Source organism: Prosopis cineraria, unplaced genomic scaffold, assembly GCF_029017545.1.
Source record: "Prosopis cineraria cultivar Desert tree isolate PC_DT_omini unplaced genomic scaffold, ASM2901754v1 PC13, whole genome shotgun sequence".
NCBI lineage: Eukaryota > Viridiplantae > Streptophyta > Magnoliopsida > Fabales > Fabaceae > Prosopis > Prosopis cineraria.
In genome coordinates this window covers 23,679,431-23,699,960 of record NW_026555344.1, presented here as the reverse complement: position 1 = coordinate 23,699,960, position 20,530 = coordinate 23,679,431, and the positions used below count along the sequence as shown (strand labels likewise).

The window sequence follows — 20,530 nt, the reverse complement described above, 5'->3', positions numbered from 1 at the left end:
TTACTATGCTAGCAGAACACTTGATGATGCTTAAGAAAACTACACCACGATTGAGAAAGAGCTTCTTACAGTGATGTTTGCTTTTACCAAGTTTAGATCGTATCCGGTGGGTATTAAGGTGACAGTTTACACTGACCATTCAGCTTTGAAGTACCTATTCAGCAAGAAGGAGTCTAAGGCAAGGTTAATTCGATGGGTACTACTTCTATAAGAATTTGACTTGGAGATTATTGATAGGAAGGGTACTGAGAATCAAGTGGCGAACCATCTTTCTAGGTTGAGTACTGATGCTCAACTTAAATGTAACATTGTTATTGATGAAGCTTTTCATAATGAGCAACTCTTTAAGGTTGACAATATTCAAACACCGTGGTATGCAGACATTGTCAACTATCTCGTTTGTGGCATCTTACCCTTTAATTTAAAGTTTCATCAAAAGAAAAAGTTTCTCCATGATGCTAAGTTATATTTTTGGGAAGAACCCTATCTGTTTTGACAATGTGCCAACCAAATGATTAGAAAGTGTGTTCCTGAGTGTAAGCAACAAGAAATTCTAAGATGTTGCCATTCTTCTGACTATGGAGGCTACTTCGGTGGTGACAAGACAGCATCAAAAATCTTACAAAGTAGTTTCTATTAGCCCTCTTTATTCAAGGATGCATATGCTTTGTTTTAAAATGTGATAGGTGCCAAAGGATGGGTAATATCTCTAGAAGGAACAAAATGCCACTCAACAACATGCTTGAAGTAGAATTGTTTGACGTGTGGGGCATAGACTTCACGGGACCATTTCCCATGTCTTTCAACAATCAATATATCCTTATGGCTGTAGACTATATCTCAAAATGGGTCGAAGATGCAGCATTTCCCACTAATGATGCTAAAGTGGTGCTCAAGTTCTTAAAGAAGTATATTTTCACCCGCTTTGGAGCACCAAGAGCCATTATGAGTGATGGTGGTACTCATTTTTACAACAATCAATTTCAATCTCTCTTGAAGAAATATGATGTCAAGCACAAAATTGCACTTGCCTACCACCCTCAAACTAATGGACAAGTTGAGATTTCTAATCAAGAAATTAAGAAGATACTTGAGAAGACGGTAGGAGTTGCAAGAAAAGATTAGTCCACCAAACTTGACGATGCATTGTGGGCCTATCGAACGGCTTACAAAACTCCTATCGGCATGTCTCTATACCGGTTAGTTATTTGGAAAGCATGTCATCTACCGGTAGAGCTAGAACATGGTGCTTATTGGGCTATTCAAAAGCTCAACTTTGATTTTAAGGCCGTGGGTGAAAAGAGACTTCTCCAACTGAATGAACTTGATGAATTTCGGTTAAATGCCTATGAGAATGCTAGGCAATATAAGGAGAAGACAAAGAGATGGCATGACAAGAAAATTTTATGCAAAGCATTTGAGCCAGGCTAAAAAGTACTCTTGTATAACTCTAGATTGAGATTACTTCTTGGCAAACTCAAGTCTAGATGGTCGGGACCGTTCAATGTGGTCCAAGCATTTCCTCATGGTGCTATTGAGCTAGAGAGCAGTGAAGGAGAAAGATTTAAAGTCAATGGACAACGAGTGAAGCATTACTGGGGTGGTGAGGTAGATCGTGAAGCAATCACCTTGCCCTTATCTGATGCCTCTTGAAGAAGAGAAGAGTCAGGCTGAACAACTATAAAACAAACGTTACTTGGGAGGTAACCCAAGCTCTAAACCTTATCTTTTGATTTTTCTTTTGTAGTTTAGTTGTTTTGGTAAAGTTATATGTGATCTTGTCTCTTTTGTAGGTTAACAAGAAGATATGAGGAAGTATAAGCCTTTGGAGAAGCAAGAAATGTGGCCAAAGAACAAAAGAGCACAAAAGGAAGGAAGATTTCAGGGAAGTCAAGCTATTTAAGTTGTTTTTATACTTATAAACTTGTCTTGGCAATTATTTTGAGCTTATTGAAGTAAATGCAATTTTTTATAGTTTGATTCCCATGAAAAATGGTTCTTTTCGGGGGTTGATTGCATTTAAATTGAAGGAAATTGTGTATGGTTAATGAATGATGGTTAGAGATTGATTTTGGAGTGAATTGAGTGCTTGGAAGAGGTTTTAAGGGGTGAACAAATCAGATTTTTTGAAAACAGAGTACTGCAGAATTTTGCTGTTAAGAAAGTTCTGATAAAAAGTCATGACTTTGAGCTCACGACTTTGAGATTCCAGAGAAGGTCAAAGTCATGACTTTCATTTCAGTCTTAAATCCAAAGTCACGACTTTCATCTCCTCTGGACCTATTTTTAAAAAAAATTCTTCTTATCCTTCTTCCAGTATCTGCAGCTTGCCTTATAAAAAAAATTTCTTATCCTTCCATTCCAGCGTTTGCAACTCGTGTTATAAAAAAAATTTTGGTTCAATTTTGGAAACAACCCTCAGCTCCTTTCATTTGTTTTTTTTTCTTTTCTCTCTTGCCTCATTTCTACAGTCACTCATTCTCTACCATTGCCACTGCACGCTGTTTCTTTTCCTCCACCATTGTCCTTGAGCTATCTCTCACGCAGCTGATCAGCCTCGCCACCACATTACTTCCCCCCATTTCCAGTTTAGTCTTCTCCACCACTGACAGCCTTCGAATCTTCTGCCCCAAAGCCGGCCGCCTTCCACTTTCGCACCTCCGCCATTTGTGACTACTTAACCTCAATCTCAATAGCTCACCCAAATCTTAAGCCCGTGAGTCACACTTCGCCTAAAACCATAGCCCCTGTCTCTGCCATCGTCGTCTCCTAAACCCACCTTCATTATTTCTTCCTCTCATCTCTAACATTTCCTCACTCGATCTCCTTCGGTCTCTCCTTTATCTTCGTGTTTTAGCTCTTCTCGGTTCATTGCTGTTAACCAATTTCATCTGTCATTTCCATTTCAAACCACTCACCAACAGCCACTGCTCTTCTCGCCGTCCAATCATCGTCGTGGGTCATCCTCAAGTGGTTGAGCTAAAATTTCTTTCACTCGCTGTCGTCTCTCTACTTGCTCACAAGTTCTAAGTATATTAACAAAAAAAATTTTCTACCTTTCTACTTTGTTTAGGCTATTTTGACCTAATAAGGATGCTGAAATATCAAACCATTATTTTCCTTTGATTATTGATCGCACTGAATGCAAATGTGGTGTGAGCTTGAACGAATGCAATGTTCTTTTAAGGATTCTTTGCACTGTCATTTTGCCATTGGCGTTGTTGCCTTTTATCTACCTGTGACACTTAAACTTTGACCCGTGAGCTCAGAGCTTAAATCCTGTATTTGGAATACTCAAGGGAAGATACTATTGATTTTTGGGTCTAGACATGTTATTGTGGCTGGTTAAATTCTTTGAATGGGATAGGACTGAATTTGCTTTGCTGGATATTTTTCATAGTTGAGTTAGACCTATTGTAAAATGGCTATTGGAAGATTCAAATTGCTTGAGGCATGTTTTGTAAGTTCTATGATTCAAATTGACAAGAATTATGCAATCATGTTGCTGTTTGGTTCTAAATTTGGATAGTAAGCAAATGTGCTGCATTGAATTTTAAGCTCTATTCCTGACATTTTTTCTTTTCTCTCAAAGTTTTGTGGGTGTGATTAGCTATTTATGTATTGATAATTCTATTTTTTTTTGGCTTACTTAGAAGGATAAAAAAAAGTGATATTGTTGGAATACTTGTACAAGTTGAATTTGGTAAGCATGAATGAGCTATATTTCTTTAGTTGAATGCTCTCGTTATGAAACTTGAGCTTATTATTGTGACTTGTGCTCAACACTCACTATCATGCTTCTTGATTTCGGACTTGGCTTTGCTCTTCATGTTTTGAATCCTTGGTTCAAATCTGTTATGTGGAAGCTAAACTTTATTTAAACATATTATGTAAAGTGCCATTTTGTGCTAGTTTCATTTAATCTTATTTGCTTTAAGTTTGAACCTTCATTCTTCCTTATACTGGCTGTTGCTCATTGGTATTGCATTGAGTGTTTTCTTGTAGGCAATGGGTAAGAAAAGTGTCCCTCTTTCTAAAAAAGCCAAGGTCATTGAGGTTGGTGAAAGTTCCAAGGGATCAGGATAGGATAAAACTCAATTTGCCACTGCTGCGATTCAAGATTATTTTAAGCAAAATTTGAAGGAGAGAAAAATAGTTCAAGAAAGACCCTTCCCTTTGAGATGGTTTGAGCAATTTTACAATGATTTTCATAAAGTGTATCATGCTACTAGCCTCATCCGTGAACATAGCCATGTCTCTCAGCCGCTTGTGGAAGCTTACTATGCCTATGCCGCTTGCAAGGATACCTTACGATGTAAGGTAAAGGGCAAATAGGTAGAGATCACTGAGGACATATTTAGAACGGTATACAATCTTTCTCCCATAGAAGAGTGCCAATATACTGTCTACAAGAATGATAGAACTCAATTGCTATTTGATGATGAAGTCCGAGTGCTATGCCTTCCTGACAAAATTATTTGGCAACATAACACCCATGGCAATCCCAAGAGCATTCTGCGCTATAATCTGAACAGGACAACTCGTATATAGTAGCACTTCTTGGCATCTAATGTGATCCCAGTAACCCATATGAGCGATGTGACTGTTGATCAAGCTGCCCTGTTATATACCTTGATGATGAGGCAACCTGTTGACTTTCCAAAAATCATGTTTGAGTATATGCGGAAGTTGCCTAGAAGCAGATATCGCAAGTAGGCATTTGGGTTCCCACACTTGATTACTCAAGTATGCTTAAAGAAGAAGGTTCCCACTTATCCGAAAGATATCATACTCCCTCCTTTGCTAAAGTTCAATTATAGAGAAATTCAATGCGCTGAGGGACCAAGAGGGGTACCAGATCAAGCTACAGATGGTAGGAGGCATATTGATCCACCTCATGTTGAGCCTACACTGAGCAACCTCATAGCACTCATCCAGAATATGCATGAGGGCCTCTAGAGCCAGCTAGATCGGATTGACTTCAGGCTCCACCGCATTGAGCTATTCTTGCATCAAATATTTCAAATAGACTTGCCCGAGGAAGAAGAGGCAGCCAATATTGATGTTGGCCAAGACTCGGACACTCACGCTGACTAGCTTCACCCCTCCTTACTTTACTGCCTTTTATTTCTGTTTTTAATTCTAATTAGCTATTAATTGGTTCTTTTTGGATAAATATGGTTAGCCATGATCTTCTGATATCTTTTGTGCAGGGCTAACTTTGATCTTTTTGTAGCTAATATGTAATACCTTGACTAATCTCTTGCAACTAATTACTCTATGATAACTTATGTACATGCTGGTGTAGTTAGTTGTATTTTTGCATTGCCTGTGGATATATCTCAATTATACTATTACAGGCTTCTAAATTTTTGTGCCTCTCATGCACCTTCTGTTTAGTTGTTAACTTGCATGAGAGAGGGCCCTCATTTTACTCTTTTGACAGTACGGACACTGTTCAATTTAAGTTTGGGGGTGAGGGTATTATTTTGGTTGATTTGACATGAACTTCAATTTTAAAACTTAGCTATTTACTGTTCCTCTCTTCTGAAATTTGAGCTAGATTGAGAAATTATTTGTTAAACAGAATGCGTGACCCAATGATAGAATGTTGCTTAAACTGTATGTTTTATAGGAAGTTGTGATAAATATTTTTGGCATGCTTTATTTACAGGGTTAAGGCTTGCTTTCTAATAATTTGTGAAATTTTTTTTGCACTTTTGAATCAGACAATGATTTGAATGCCTCTATTAGGAAAGTTTGTGGCGAGTTTATGTGCATTTTCTTTCTCAATTGAAAAACTCTAGAACCTATCTTGGAATCTCTTGAGGCATTTTAATCACTTTGCATGATATTAAAATATGATTTGGGTATTCTTTCAAATGCGTTTGAGCCTTTCGAGCCTACCTATTGCATCATTTCCACTTGAACCCCCTCTTGAGCCTAGAATTGAGAATCTTATGTATTTTTTTTTTGAAACCTACATTAGACCCTAGCCTCTACAATTTGAAAAACCATGAACTACCTTACTCTTGAGATAAGTGATAAAAAAAATTGTGTGCTAGTAGGAAAGATTGGTTTAGTTATTCAAGGTATTATTATAAATTTGGGTGTGAGGAATGGAAATGAAGTTTGGAATTCTACTAATTGTGCTCCTAAAAAAAGTATAAAAAAATAGAAATATACATGAAAAAAAAATTGCAATGAAAAAAAAAGAGTTTCAATATCAATAAATTTGGAGTACAAGGAATGGTATTTGGGATAAGTTTGGGGGAAAGTATTTGGCTAGCAAGAATGGAATGGTTGGCTTCTCATTGTCATTTATCTCAAGTTCTTTGAATTCCATTTATCCTTTCATTTCAATAAGCCCAAAACCTTCGGCCACGCTACAAGCTTACAAAGTCCCATTGATTTTGAATTATGTGAAGTGATCTTTTAATGAAGAGAGAAGAAGAGTTTAGGCATATGAAGTCTTGATATTGAGCTTGTTCCATGCATATTGAGTTGTTACATTTTAACTTGATAGTTGCAGGAAAATCGTTCTCTAGTCTCACACACATACATTTCTAAATTATTGGAAAGCATGATCTTAATTTGTGAATTGGGCATTCCTTTATATTTCACTACTATCCTCTTTAATATATATTTAGAGCAACTAGTGAGGATATTTTCATGCATGCTTAGTAGATGAATAATTGGTCAATCTAGTTGTTTTATTACTTGTTTTACTTGAGGACGAGTAAAAATCTAAGTTTGGGGGTGTGTTAACCTCTAGAAGTTTATGTTATTTCATCACATTTTCCTTAGATTCTAGTCCATTTTGGTTTAATTTTATATGTTTTATTGCCCAATTTAGAAAAATGTGCATTTTGTTTTGGGCTTGTGTTCTTGGCTTTAATTTGATATTTTTAGCCTAATTTCATGTTATTTTGATTAGAAGCATTTCTGGTGCTTTGTGGATGTTTTTGGAAGGCTTTTGGATGAAGAAATCAAGAGCTAAATGAATGATTTTCGTTAGCTGTAAAAACAGTGCAAAACTGCCAAAGTCGTCCCAAAGTCGTGACTTTCGTTCGCGACTTTCACCGCTGTCAGAAAAACGCTGCGTTTCATTTATCAGAAATTAGTTGGTTAGGATACATATAAGCTGAGAGCTTGACCCAGAACGGATTCTTTAGACTTTTAGACACTTTTGGAGCTTGTTGTGCTAGGGTTTGGGCATTGGAAGAGTTGGGATCAAGAGATTAAAGCTTTGAAGACATTTAGAGCTCATTTTCTACGGTTTTTCTATTCCTCTTCCCTTTCCTCTCTTGTAATCTGAAATAGGTCCACTTATTTTGTATATTTGTAGCTTGTAGATGATTATGAGTAGCTAAACCTTTTGTTCTAGGATTATTTAGAACCCTTGTATGGATTAAAACTATATTTCTCCTCTCTTTTTGTGATTAATGATATATATGTGTTTATTTTACTCTTTTCTTAATGCTTCTACATGATTGGCCACCATTTAGATGTTGGGTTCACTTAATTGATGCTTGAGAGGGCTAGGTTGAGTGTAGAACTTGAGTAATATTATGCAAGAACTTGATATTTGCATGTTGAATGGATGATTTTGCTAGTAAGATAGAGATATACTTGCTAGCCTGCATAGTCACATTAGGATTGGTGTTTAAAATTGAGTTTTATTAATTGTAACAAGAGATTGGGCAATTAATTTAACTAAACATTTGTTCATGACTTGAGAGAGCTTGTCCAAGTATTTTTAGAACTCTAGGTTAGCACTTATTTTCATTAAAAGTATTTATGAGAGGAGGTAATTTTGGTGTTATGAAATGCAAGGGGGACAAATAATCCTAGGTCTCAATTTGTGTTGGAAGTTTGTGAATCACTCACTTTCTTAATTTTCTAGTGTTAGTTTCATTTACAAAATCATTTTCACCTAACTTTGCGTAGCTCAACTTGATCGAATTTACTTAGTCTTTTGCTTGATCATTATTTTTGAACAAATCCTCGAGGAACGATACTTTACTTTCATTATATTACTTGCTATGATCCGTGCACTTGCGGTGAGCAACAGAGGTTCACATCAAACTTTTGGAAAGCACTGCACGAGGCCATAGGTACGAAATTGAAGTTCAGCACGGCTTATCACCCGCAGACAGATGATCAAACCAAAAGGACCATCCAGACTATAGAAGATATGCTACATGCTTGTGCCATCGAGTAAAGTGGCAGTTGGGATAAGCATTTACCTTTGGCAAAATTCTCTTATAACAACAGTTTCCACGCGAGCATTCAAATGGCTCTATATGAAGCCTTGTATGGTAAGAAGCACCACTTTATTGGACTGAGTTGAGTGAGAAAAGCATAATGGGTCTTGATTTAGTAGATCAAACCACTGAGAAAATTGAGACTATTCGCTAGAAGTTGTTGACTACTCAAAGTCGATAGAAGAGCTATGCAAATAAGAGGAGGAGACTGTTAGAGTTTATAGTATTTCTAAAGGTCACCCCTATGATTAGAATTGGGAGGTTTATTCATACAAAGAGATTGACTCCTAGATTTATTGGGTATTCAAAATTCTTGAGAGAATTGGGCCTTCGGCAGACCAAATTGCTCTACCTTCTTATTTGTTGGGTATGCATGATGTATTCCACGTGTCTCAATTGAAGAAATATCAACCTGACCCTTCACATGTGATTGAGCCTGAGGATATGGAGGTAATTGAGAATTTAACATATCAGGTAGAACCGGAGAAAATTGTAGATGTTAACGAGAAATAGTTGAAAAACAAGACAGTTTGACTCGTGAAAGTCATGTGGAAAGGATGATTCCTGGTGATACTATGTGGGAAACCAAAGAGAAAATGAAAAACCAGTATCTTCACTTGTTTCAATGAGGTAAGGTTTTACTAGCCTTGCTAGATTAAGTGAATTTTGGGGACAAAATTCCTAAAAAGAGAGGAGAATTGTAACATCTCAAGTCTTAATCCCCTGATTAATTAAACCTAATTAGGGTAATTAAGTAAGTTGAAGTGGTATGTGGCTAGGGAGATCTAATAATCATATTTGATTGTATTTCAATCCTAATTGTGGGCCCGATATCAAGGCAGGCTACTCGAGCATCAAAAGTTAAAGAAAAATGAAGAGTGATGTTGCTGTGCCACATGCCGAGGTGTAGAGATCATCCATCGCGGCACACAAACGTTTCTGATGTGAGGGAGGACCTTTCTATGCCATGTGCCATGGCGCATTATGCGTCCGCTATGGCGTATGGCCATTTTTTGCAAATATTAGTTGTGAAAATGAGACAGAAAAAGAAAGAAGATAAAAGAGAACGGAGAGACATGCCAATGCTCTACTAGGGCACGACTTAAATGAGAAATTGAGAAAGTTTGAAGCTCTAAATCATCCAAGGTAAGATTTCTAAACCCTTTTTCCTCCTTTTCTCTCTATTTTCTCAAGGATTTAAGTTAGGGTTTAGATAAGGATGGTAATTTCAGTCCATATGGGATATGGGTATGAATTTATTGACTCAAATGGAGTTAATATGAGTAGATTAGAGTATCTAAACCTAGGTATAATGAGTTTTACTGTCTTAGGTTGTTGCGCACCATTAATGTCTAAAAATCTCATTTATTATGGGTAGTTAGAAGATTGTGATGCCATTAATAGGGATTTAATGGCTTAAGGTTATTAGGGACTAAAGATAATTAATAAACTCAATAGATAGGCTCCAACTCATGTAGAGTGAACATTGGGTAACTTAGTAGAGAATGAGGGTTTAATGCTTGAGTTGATAATATTGATGAAATTTAACTTGGTTGATTGTAGTATTTGGCTCTTGGTCACCCATTAGATTGGAAATTCAAGTTTGGAAGCTAGTAAATTGAGGGGTAAACCTTTGACCTCTCAAAAGTTTGAGGTAACCGAGGGAAACTCTACATTGGATAGTTATATATTAATTAATGGATTGTAAATTGATTTTTATTATGAATGTGGCATGCATAGGTTGATTTTCAATGTGTAAAGTATGTGCTAGTTTCAATGAGCATATAGGAAATTGAATGTGCATAAAGTTATATTGATTTGAAATGCATATGCCTAGTTAAGATTTTTTTTTAAATATGATCATGCATATGTCTTTAGAAAAGTGAATGTGATGCTTATGTGAGATAGACATGTGTTAATGAGAAAGGGATTTTAAGAAAATGATGAGAATACATACTTGAGTAGCACATGGTCATGAGCTTAACGTGATTGTTGTAATAATGAGTAAAGGAAAATGAAAAAGGGAAAACAAGTGAGTAATTATTTATGACATAATCGGTGGCAGGAGTCCACCTAGGGATTAGGAGTAGAGAAAATCTATATAGTATTTAGGCTATCCTCTGGTGCACGAGGTAAGCCTTGTCTCATAGTTTATCAAGGGACTGTCCCATAGTTTGTCGAAAGACTAGAACCTAGCTATCTTTACCGATTCAATGAGGAGAATAGCCTAGGGTATGAGACACCCCAGGGATTCAAGAATAGGGAAAGCCGTGGTCCAAGAGTGAGTCTTGTAATCTTTGGCCGGATCATATCTCACGATTGGTGAGCTTAGGTAGTCCAGTCACACAGATGAAGCCCTAATCAGTGTTATAGCCCACGATTTCGGTCCGAGGAAATAAGGAGCATATAAGGTTGGTTGATCATTACCTAAGTAAATATATGATGTGTCACATATAATAAGTGATGGCAAGTCACGTGAATAGTGGGTCATGTCACATATCAAAGAATATGGTGACAATGTACCTAATTTATGAGAGATAAAGAAGTTATTTAATGATAAATGACAAATTATGATATATATGAGCTTGTTTTACATACTTGATTTCTTATGCATGTACTTAATTTATGATTGATATATAACTGCATAGGGTAGGTTCAACCTTAGTTACTGAGTGGCTAGACTCACCTCTTCCATTTAACATTTTTCAGGCTCTAGCTCTGGTGCTGAGAGGGAGGAGGCTAAAGAGGTTAGGAATTAGCATATTCTTTTCTATATGCCTCTAGCTTAGTTTATTTTGTGTAATAGTATATGTTTGCCAATTCTAGGAGGCATGCCATGACACTTGCACTATTTTATTGTTAGAAATGTTAGATTTGTATTTCGAGCCCTAAGTCTTTGTGTTGTTGAGATATATATGTTATAAGGCTAAAATACTAGTGCAAGTGTATAAGTGATAATTTGAACATGTTTTGAATGATTTGGGTGAAATGCAATGACAATTTACCTCCCCCTCTATTTTTGGTAAAATTGGGGTTGAGGAGTGAATTTTTGGTTATACTATTGTTTTAGTGCTTGTGACATGTTGTACTGGCAATCTTAGGTCCATTGGGCATGATCTAGGTGTTAGGAAAGGTTTTTGACATATGTAGAGGGTTTTGGACACCCTTTTTATGTAAAAGTGTTGAAAAGTAATTAAAATGTGTTTGGGCATCCAACTTTCTAGTGTGACTTGCTTTTGAAAGTGAAACTCATGCCATTAGATAGCTCATGTAAAGAGCTTTCTGTAGACACCTAGATCATGCCATTCAGACGTCGGATGGAGAATCGGGGCTTGTCAGAAGTTCCCCAATTCTACTATCAAATGACAACAGAATCAAATAAAATTTCATGCAACACGCCACAGCGCATGGTGCCTGAGCCACGACATGTGGCACAAACAATAACACATCATGGCACAGCGTGCACGAGTCACGGAGTATTGCCTTGTATCACAGCACATGTTTTGTTTTTCAATTGTTTTCGACTTCTTTCACTTCTCTGAGGTATCCCATACTTTCAAAATTTATTTTTACTCTGATATAAAGGATTTTAATTGATTTAAATTCATTGTTATTTAGAAAACTTGAGATCCTTTACTTTTGAACTAAGCCTTGGTGATCATTCTTTAAGTTAATCTTTTGATTACCATGAATTTTATTAGTTAATTGGATTTAGAAGAGTGAGTATTTTACACAACTCGCCATCTCCTCCCTCCATCTCGCATGCCTAGGGATAATGCTGACTAGAGAAGGGTCAAGGGTCAGGAGCTCTCCTCAGTTGTCGAACCCGTCTCTATATTATAGAAGCTAAAGCTGCGAGATGGGGACGGCGTAGGTGTGAGTGGGAGTTGCATTGGGGTTGATGGTAATAGGAAGATGGTGTGAAGTAGAGAGGGATAATGCAATCAGAAGGAAGGAAAGGAGGAGAAGGTGAGAGTGGAAGAGAGATATGGAGCGGGGCATGAAGAAGATGACTTTTTGTCTTCAAGGCAGAAAAAGAGAAGTAGATCGTTGACTGATCATGATTGTGGGACCCACCAATAAATTAACTAACATTCTTTTAACTGTCCAGGTAAAATTGTGCTCGTTTATATTTAGATAAGAAGAAAAGTTAACAGGTAAAAAACATATAAAAAATAAAAAAAATTAAAAAATAATTTCACTCATTATATTTGGATGGATAGGAGAAAATAAAAAGAAAAAAAATAAAGAAATATTATAATGACTATAATACCCTGATATCATTATATATCATATCTAATGTAATTATTTTTGTAAAAATAAATTAAAAGAATAAATTATATTAAAATTAACATCATCATATTAATTTAAAATCAAATTAATTGTTAAAAAATGTAAAAAGCTAAAGACACAAATTTTGTTTCTATTTCTTAAAAATAAATTAATTATATTAAAATCAACATCATCAAATCAAATTATACTAAAATTAGTTGTTAAAATTAAATTAGTTTTGAAAAGTTAAAGACACAAATTTTTATGGAGATCAAAATCTAATTGTATGTGAGAAATTAATGTGATTGAAGCGGACAAAAAAGGGAGAAAGAGGGGAGGATAGGTAGTGGAAATAAGAATTTATTCTCAAAATGTCTCCACCTTTGGGGAGAAAAATTAGGAAAAAAATATGGTGGGTCTCACACATCATTTTCTTTCTAACTTTTCTTTTCTCTCACTTTTTCTTCTTCATCCAACTATGAGAAAACGTATTTTTTCTCTTATTTTCTCTCTAACCAAATAGAGTATTAAATATATTGGATGTTCTTAAAGAAAAATTTGATGGATATTTTACCTTTATAATACATGAAATATGACTTGAGAATTAAAAATTTTTACTTATAAATTATTAAATTATAATTGTAAGGAATGATAAATATATATATGGTTTCAACCTATTATTTTTTTGACCAACCTATTATTTATAAAATATGAAATATGACATATGACTTGTTATGTATAAGAAGAATTGTATACAAGTTTCACTCAAAATAATTAATTACTTCAGGTCTACTGACAATTGAGTTTAGGAGAATAATAAAAAATGTGTTTTTATTCTTCTGGACTCAATTGCCAATAAACATGTAAATAATTAATTGTTTTGAGTGAAATTTTAAAATAATTTTTTTTATTTATAAATAAATCTTTTGTACAAAACTTAGGATTTATCCATAAGTTTTCTTTATTTCTTAAAAATAATTTTTAAAAAAATATATTATCAATTATATTTTAAAACGCTGAAAATACTTAAATTTTTAACATCAAATTACATTTTTTAACAACGGGGTATCAGTTGTTAGCTGTCACCATTTGTGTGCTAAACAAAATCAAGGGATGAACACCGGAACCCTTTATAATACATGAAATATGACTTGAGAATTAAAAATTTTTACTTATAAATTATTAAATTATAATTGTAAGGAATGATAAATATATATATGGTTTCAACCTATTATTTTTTTGACCAACCTATTATTTATAAAATATGAAATATGACATATGACTTGTTATGTATAAAAAGAATTGTATACAAGTTTCACTCAAAATAATTAATTATTTCATGCCTACTGACAATTGAGTTTAGGAAAATAATAAAAAATGTATTTTTATTCTTCTGAACTCAATTGCCAATAAACATGTAAATAATTAATTGTTTTGAGTGAAATTTTAAAATAATTTTTTTTATTTATAAATAAATCTTTTGTACAAAACTTAGGATTTATCCGTAAGTTTTCTTTATTTCTTAAAAATAATTTTTAAAAAAATATATTATTAATTATATTTTAAAATTTTGAAAATACTTAAATTTTTAATATCAAGTTACATTTTTTAACAACGGATATCAGTTGTTAGTTGTCACCATTTGTGTGCTAAACAAAATCAAGGGATGAACACCGGAACCCTTTATAATACATGAAATATGACTTGAGAATTAAAAATTTTTACTTATAAATTATTAAATTATAATTGTAAGGAATGATAAATATATATATGGTTTCAACCTATTATTTTTTTGACCAACCTATTATTTATAAAATATGAAATATGACATATGACTTGTTATGTATAAAAAGAATTGTATACAAGTTTCACTCAAAATAATTAATTATTTCATGCCTACTGACAATTGAGTTTAGGAAAATAATAAAAAATGTATTTTTATTCTTCTGAACTCAATTGCCAATAAACATGTAAATAATTAATTGTTTTGAGTGAAATTTTAAAATAATTTTTTTTATTTATAAATAAATCTTTTGTACAAAACTTAGGATTTATCCGTAAGTTTTCTTTATTTTTTAAAAATAATTTTTAAAAAAATATATTATTAATTATATTTTAAAATTTTGAAAATACTTAAATTTTTAATATCAAGTTACATTTTTTAACAACGGATATCAGTTGTTAGTTGTCACCATTTGTGTGCTAAACAAAATCAAGGGATGAACACCGGAACACTCTAGAACCTAACAAACGTATTCGAAAAAGGGTTTAGGGTCGTTTCCTTGTGCCCTCTTCGCTGCCTCACACTTCTCTTCCCTTCGCTCTCTGAATCCTTATCCATGGCCTCCTCCTTCCTTACCTTTCCAAAACATTTTCTTTGCCCCGCTGCTTCTTCCTTCTCTTCGTCTAACCGCAGACTTACAGGTACCTGTAGCTCTATCTCATTTCCGTTTCTTCTCTTCAAAATCTCCACCTTTCTAATTTCTGTACGTTTTTCTTTAATTATGGAGGTTTACGGGAGAACTCATTGAAGGTTAATGCAATTGTGAAGAAATGGGAACCCACAAAGGTTTGTACGAAATTTGGTTGTTTTGCTTGTTCTGTAACGTTTAATTTCGTAATTACTGTTTGAAAGTCGTTTTGCTTTTGACTCTGCATTATGAATGTGGGTTTCAGGTGGTTCCTCAGGCTGATAGAGTTCTTATTCGTTTGGATGAGCCTGAACAAGTATGGCATAAACTTCTCTTTGTATTTGATATATGACTTTGATGTTGTTTAAGTTGATTGTTTAGTCTTCTCAATTGGTAGTGAGGTGTAAGTTGCAAGTACAATATATGTGAACTAATTAAAAAGATTTAATGCTGAAGTCCGAATATTTTTGTGGTGCTTTATTGATGGTTTTACCCCCTTCGGCTTGCTTTCAACCTTTTATATTTATCTTGAAGGTAAACCTTACGCGCTAGTTGTTATATAAGTATTTTTTTTTTTATAGGGATTGATCAATGAACAAAATGAATGTGGGAGTTTACAGCTTTTGCTTTCCAAATTCACATAGCTATACACAAATGCTGTTATGATATGTTTCTTTTGTTTGTATGATCTCTTCATTTGGGCAGTGCAATTGATTTTGCTTGATTCCACTTTCTTGTCTGCTAATTAATGCTTTTATGATTATTTACTCCCATTCTCTTGTAAAGCTTTTCCTTTCAAGTGGTGCACTGTGATAAAGGTTCCTTTCTGTTTTTTCTTCAAAGCAAAATTGTCACTGATGAAGACTTCCTTATAGATAGAAGTGTGTTCCTGGAATTTTCCTTTTCAAATCTTTTGATTTTATGCCTGGTAGATCAACTACAGAGGCGATTTATCTACTAAGGGGATTAATGGAAAAGTATCGTTGTAAAGATAAAGATTTACACATGGTTTTTATTGATTTGGAAAAAACTTATGACCGTATACCAAGAGAAGTACTTTGAAAAGCGTCGGAAAAAAAGGGAGTACGGATTGCTTATATTAAAGCCATACAAGATATGCATGAGGGGGTAAAAACTAGCATAAGAACGTCTAGTGGTCAAATAAAGGATTTTCCTATAAAGATTGGATTACATCAGGGATCATCTCTTAGTCCTTATCTGTTCAACTTGATCCTAAATGTTTTGACGGAACATATTCAAGGGGAAATTTTCAAATGTATGCTCTTCGCGGATGATATAGTTCTTATGGCAGAGACAAGAGAAGAGGTTAATTGCAAACTTGAGTTATGGAGGAGGACATTGGAGTCGAAAGGTTTCCGTCTGAGTAGGAGTAAGACGGAATATTTATATTGCAAATTTGGTAAGAGGCTATTTGACAATAATTTAGAAGTAAAATTAGGAGATCAAATTATACCTCAAATGGAAAAGTTTAGATATTTGGGAGCCATTATTCAAAATGATAGCAAAATCAGTGGAGATATTTTACATAGGATTCAAACTGGATGGTTTAATTGGAAAAAAGATAAAGGAGTTATTTGCGACCGTAAGGTGCCTAATAAACTTAAAAGAAAGTTTTATCGCACTGCTATTATACTGGCAATGTTATAAAGTAGTGAATGCTGAGCTCTAACGGGACAGCAAGAGCATAAAGTTGGAGTAGCAGAAATAAAAATGTTACGATGGATGTGCGGACGTATACGTAAAAATAAAATTCGAAATGAGCACGTACGCGAAAAAGTAAGGGTAGCACCTATTGAGAAAAAAATGGTAGAAAATCGGTTGAGATGGTTTGGATATGTACAAAGAAGACCAAGGGAGGCACCAGTGAGAAGAGTGGAGCATATAACTTTGAGTCTGATTAAGAGGGGTAGAGGAAGGCCTAAGAGAACACTCTTGGAAGTTGTTGAACACGATCTCTTAATTAATAATATTTCTAAAAGCTTGATAAATGATAGAGCACAATGGCGTCTTGCAATCTATGTAGCCGACCCCACCTAGTGGGATAAAGGCTTGTTGTTGTTGTTGTTGTTGTATATCTCATTATACAACTGGCTGATTTAAGCCTAGAATATTGACATTCAATTCTAGATGTAATTATAAATGTTCTAGGATTGAATAGTTTAGCTGAATTATGTAATATATTATTATTTGATTTGACTGTAATTATAAGATAACAAATTATGCCCAACATTTTGCAACCGAACAAGAAACTTTGTCATTTTACATTTAATATCTTAAGCTATAATATAACATTTATAATTTATGATAGAATAAATATGGGTTTCGAAGATGCACTTTAGTTTGGTTATGTATATGCATGGACAGAAGTTGTATCTGATACAGAGAAGGAAAAATGGAAAAAAAATGTCATAATATCTATTGTCTAGGTTATTGTGACTAGCACTGCTAAAGTATTACCTGAAAATGAATTACTAGATTAACTGTGGTATCATCAATTGGCATTGTTATCGTTCCCATTATTGGTGTGGCTTAATTTTCATAAGATTTTCCTCCCTTTTGATATATTGAAAACCATTGCCATGTTCTATACCTAATTTATGATTGTACTCGAGTGCAGAAAACTAGGGGTGGAGTCTTGCTGCCAAAGTCAGCTGTTAAGTTTGAGCGATATCTAATGGGAGAAGTAAGCAGATTTGGAACCCTGTGGTTTTTTAAGGGCCAAAAACTTTTCTCTTTGGTAACTTTGTTTTTGATGGTCTACCTTTATAATTTGCTAATTTTCTTCATCTATATTCAGATTCTTTCTGTTGGGGCAGAGGTTCAAGAAGTAGGGGCTGGCAAGAAGGTTAGCTTTTGATTATCATGAAACAGTAGTATTATTCATGTAGCATGATAATAGTTATCACATTGTTGGTCCATCCCTTTGGTTACTTGTCGGATCAAATGTTAATGCAGTTGCTACCTGTGGCTTCTTAGGCAAGTTACTTGCCTGCCCATGTTTTGATGGATTTATTGGAGAGTACATTTTTTTTTTCTTGGTTGGATTGGGTTTAGTATTGGTTTTATGATATATTTGAGTCGTCAGTAGTTCTGTTATATTTTGATTGAACTCTGTTATAAGTCAAATAACAATGATTTTGCCAGAGTTTAGGTCTAAGTAGAATAGCTGAGTTTTGGAAAGATGTAAAAACACCCAAGAAGAACAGAACACTTCTACCAATTGAAGATGCTAGGCTTTCCACCTAATCTTGGTGGTTGCTTAACTCCTTCTGCCCCTAAACCCCACAATATCTCTCAATCTCACACCTCACCCACCCCATGTGAGTTAGCTTGTCCCATCAGTTATGGGCCCATCATTTTGGTCACAATTTTTGCCTTATTAGTTTTCTGTCAAGTATGTTTCTGTTTCTATTTGATCTCTGTTTAATGTAAACCTACCAATGATTGCATTGTTTTAAATTTCTTCTGTATAGGGGGAATTTAGTTGTCGTTTGATCACCTTGGTGAGGAATATGATTTTGATGTGACTGATGAATATCCTTTTGCAGGTATTATTCTCTGACGTAAATGCTTATGAGGTGAGTTGCATAGCTATCTTGGCTTTAACTAAGATTATTTGATGAAGTGCTTTATCAACTAACCTGTAAACCTGATTGGTTAGAAATTTCCTTAATTTTTGGCTAAAAAAGTATATAACATGTGATAAAAAACTTGAAGGTGATGTATTTTCTGTGGAAAATTCCACTAAAGGGCCCATGATTATATAATTTTGACAATTTAGAACCTTGAAAATTGAAATCTCTCTTGAGGACTGTATAAATGAGTTACACCATTGGCGATAGATACAATTTGGTCTTCCCAATTTCATTAGAATGTTATAGATTTACTCATGGGCGAAAATGCTTTTGGAACATTCGGAAGGCTAGATTATAATTTACGAAAGGACAAGTGATGAATTTGGAAGCACCAATGGTAACTTATTTTCCTAGTTCTCTCTTGAGAGCAATTTTAATTTTTAAGATCTTTAAACTGTTAAGATCCTTTTAACTATTTCACTAGAATTAAGGAATGCAGCTAATTTAGGCTGTGGCATGAAATTTGTCCATTGTTTTGTTTTCCATAATTTCCCTTAAAATTAATGAGATCCCATTCTCTTGCTAATCTCTTTTGCCTAATTAATCAAAGGGCATTTTTGTGAAAAAAATAATTAGTGCAGTAGAAAATTGGAAAGGGCCTTATAGAAAGGATCAAGACAATCCAAAATTTTCTTACCGTAGGGACCAGAAGGGGGTTATTTTGGGACCCTAAGTTTCATATTTCCTATTCTTTACTGATCTTTATTTGGATCACACATACGGACCCTATCAATAAGGAACTAATATTACCAAGCTCTTTTTTGTTAAAGGAAGGGGAAAAAAAAAAACTGAGGTCCTTAGCATGGCACCAATGTTTCTACGTGTATATTATTTATAGCAAATGTACTATTTACAAGTAATGAATAATGTGATTCATTTATCAAATTTTATGTAAATACATGGAAACGAGGAAACAAACCTTTGACAAATTGAAGCTCTTGCTTCTAATTATGAATTGTTAGCATTGCGGGCCTTTTCTTTTTCAATGCGTCAGTCTGTTCAGCATCGCATTTGTTGAAATGAAGGTTGCGATATGATCACTAGAAGAGCAGCTGGATGGGGTGAAAGAATTTTATAGGTGGGGTTTAGTTTGAGATCATGTTCATTCTCTCGTTTCATTCCCCTGACGCCCCCTGGGGCCGGCAGGAGGAGTACCTGTATAGAACCTAATTCCTTGCTCCATTGCTTTTTCTTGCTTGAGAGATTTTTTATGAACTTCTAACTTGAGATCCTGATCCTTGTTATAAAATATTTTCCAGTTAATATACTGGCTTCTTATGTCATTATTTATGAATTGGTATTAATAGTTGGAATGTGATGTCAGGTGGATTTGGGAACTGATGCAAAGCATTGCTTCTGTAAAGAAAGTGATTTATTGGCCGTGGTTGAGTAGAGTTTGGTATTTGTTTGCATGAGGATTAAGAGGACTGAGCAGCCTTGATGTTGATGATATTCCTGGCAATTCTATTAAAGAGAAATGATATTTTAGCAGTCAATTCTTGCTTCATTAGCTTAAATTTTGCAAGACTGGTGTATGTTGCAACGGATGAATGTATCCGTTGCACATCTTTTTGAGATGTGGAGGGTACATACTTTTTTCAGATGAGTTAAGTTTAAACTTTATTATCTTTTTATTTAATTTCATTTTAAAAAAATTGAATAAACTTGATGTTCTAGATTAAATAAAGATTCTTGGTAACAACAATTAAGGGTGTTTAAAATCGATCCAAACTGAATGAACCAAACCAAATCGATCCGAATCAAAATGAACCAATCAAAATTGATCATTGATCAAGTCTGCTTCGATTTCTATGACACTCAAATAGATTAGTTTGGTTTGATTTTGATTTTGAGATATGAAAACTGATTTGAACTTGAGCCAAGTTTGATTAAAAATAATATTTATTTATATAATATGTATTTA

General features: G+C 34.3%; 1 protein-coding gene across 2 annotated transcripts; it reads left to right on the top strand.

Annotated features, from left to right (window-relative positions):
- The first annotated feature begins 14,770 nt into the window (after positions 1-14,770).
- Positions 14,771-20,245, top strand: LOC129291521 (10 kDa chaperonin 1, chloroplastic-like). 2 transcript variants are annotated; one of them, XM_054928925.1, is made up of 8 exons: positions 14,771-14,963; positions 15,050-15,108; positions 15,216-15,266; positions 17,589-17,654; positions 17,769-17,816; positions 18,520-18,549; positions 19,632-19,684; positions 19,931-20,245. In XM_054928925.1, exons 1-7 carry the CDS (start codon positions 14,879-14,881, stop codon positions 19,641-19,643), a joined length of 351 nt encoding a protein of 116 aa, XP_054784900.1. In that variant the 5' UTR covers positions 14,771-14,878; the 3' UTR covers positions 19,644-19,684; positions 19,931-20,245. The 2 variants fall into 2 exon arrangements, with proteins under 2 accessions (XP_054784900.1, XP_054784898.1); XM_054928923.1 differs by lacking the exon at positions 19,632-19,684 and having other exon boundaries at positions 14,774-14,963.
- The last annotated feature ends 285 nt before the right edge of the window (positions 20,246-20,530 follow it).

Coding starts and splice junctions, on each gene's coding strand:
- LOC129291521 (XM_054928923.1), top strand. CDS start 14,879: ATGGCCTCCTCCTTCCTTACCTTTCCAAAACATTTTCTTTGCCCCGCT. Junction 15,267..17,588: donor GTTTGGATGAGCCTGAACAA/GTATGGCATAAA, acceptor ACTCGAGTGCAG/AAAACTAGGGGTGGAGTCTT. Junction 18,550..19,930: donor CTGACGTAAATGCTTATGAG/GTGAGTTGCATA, acceptor ATGTGATGTCAG/GTGGATTTGGGAACTGATGC.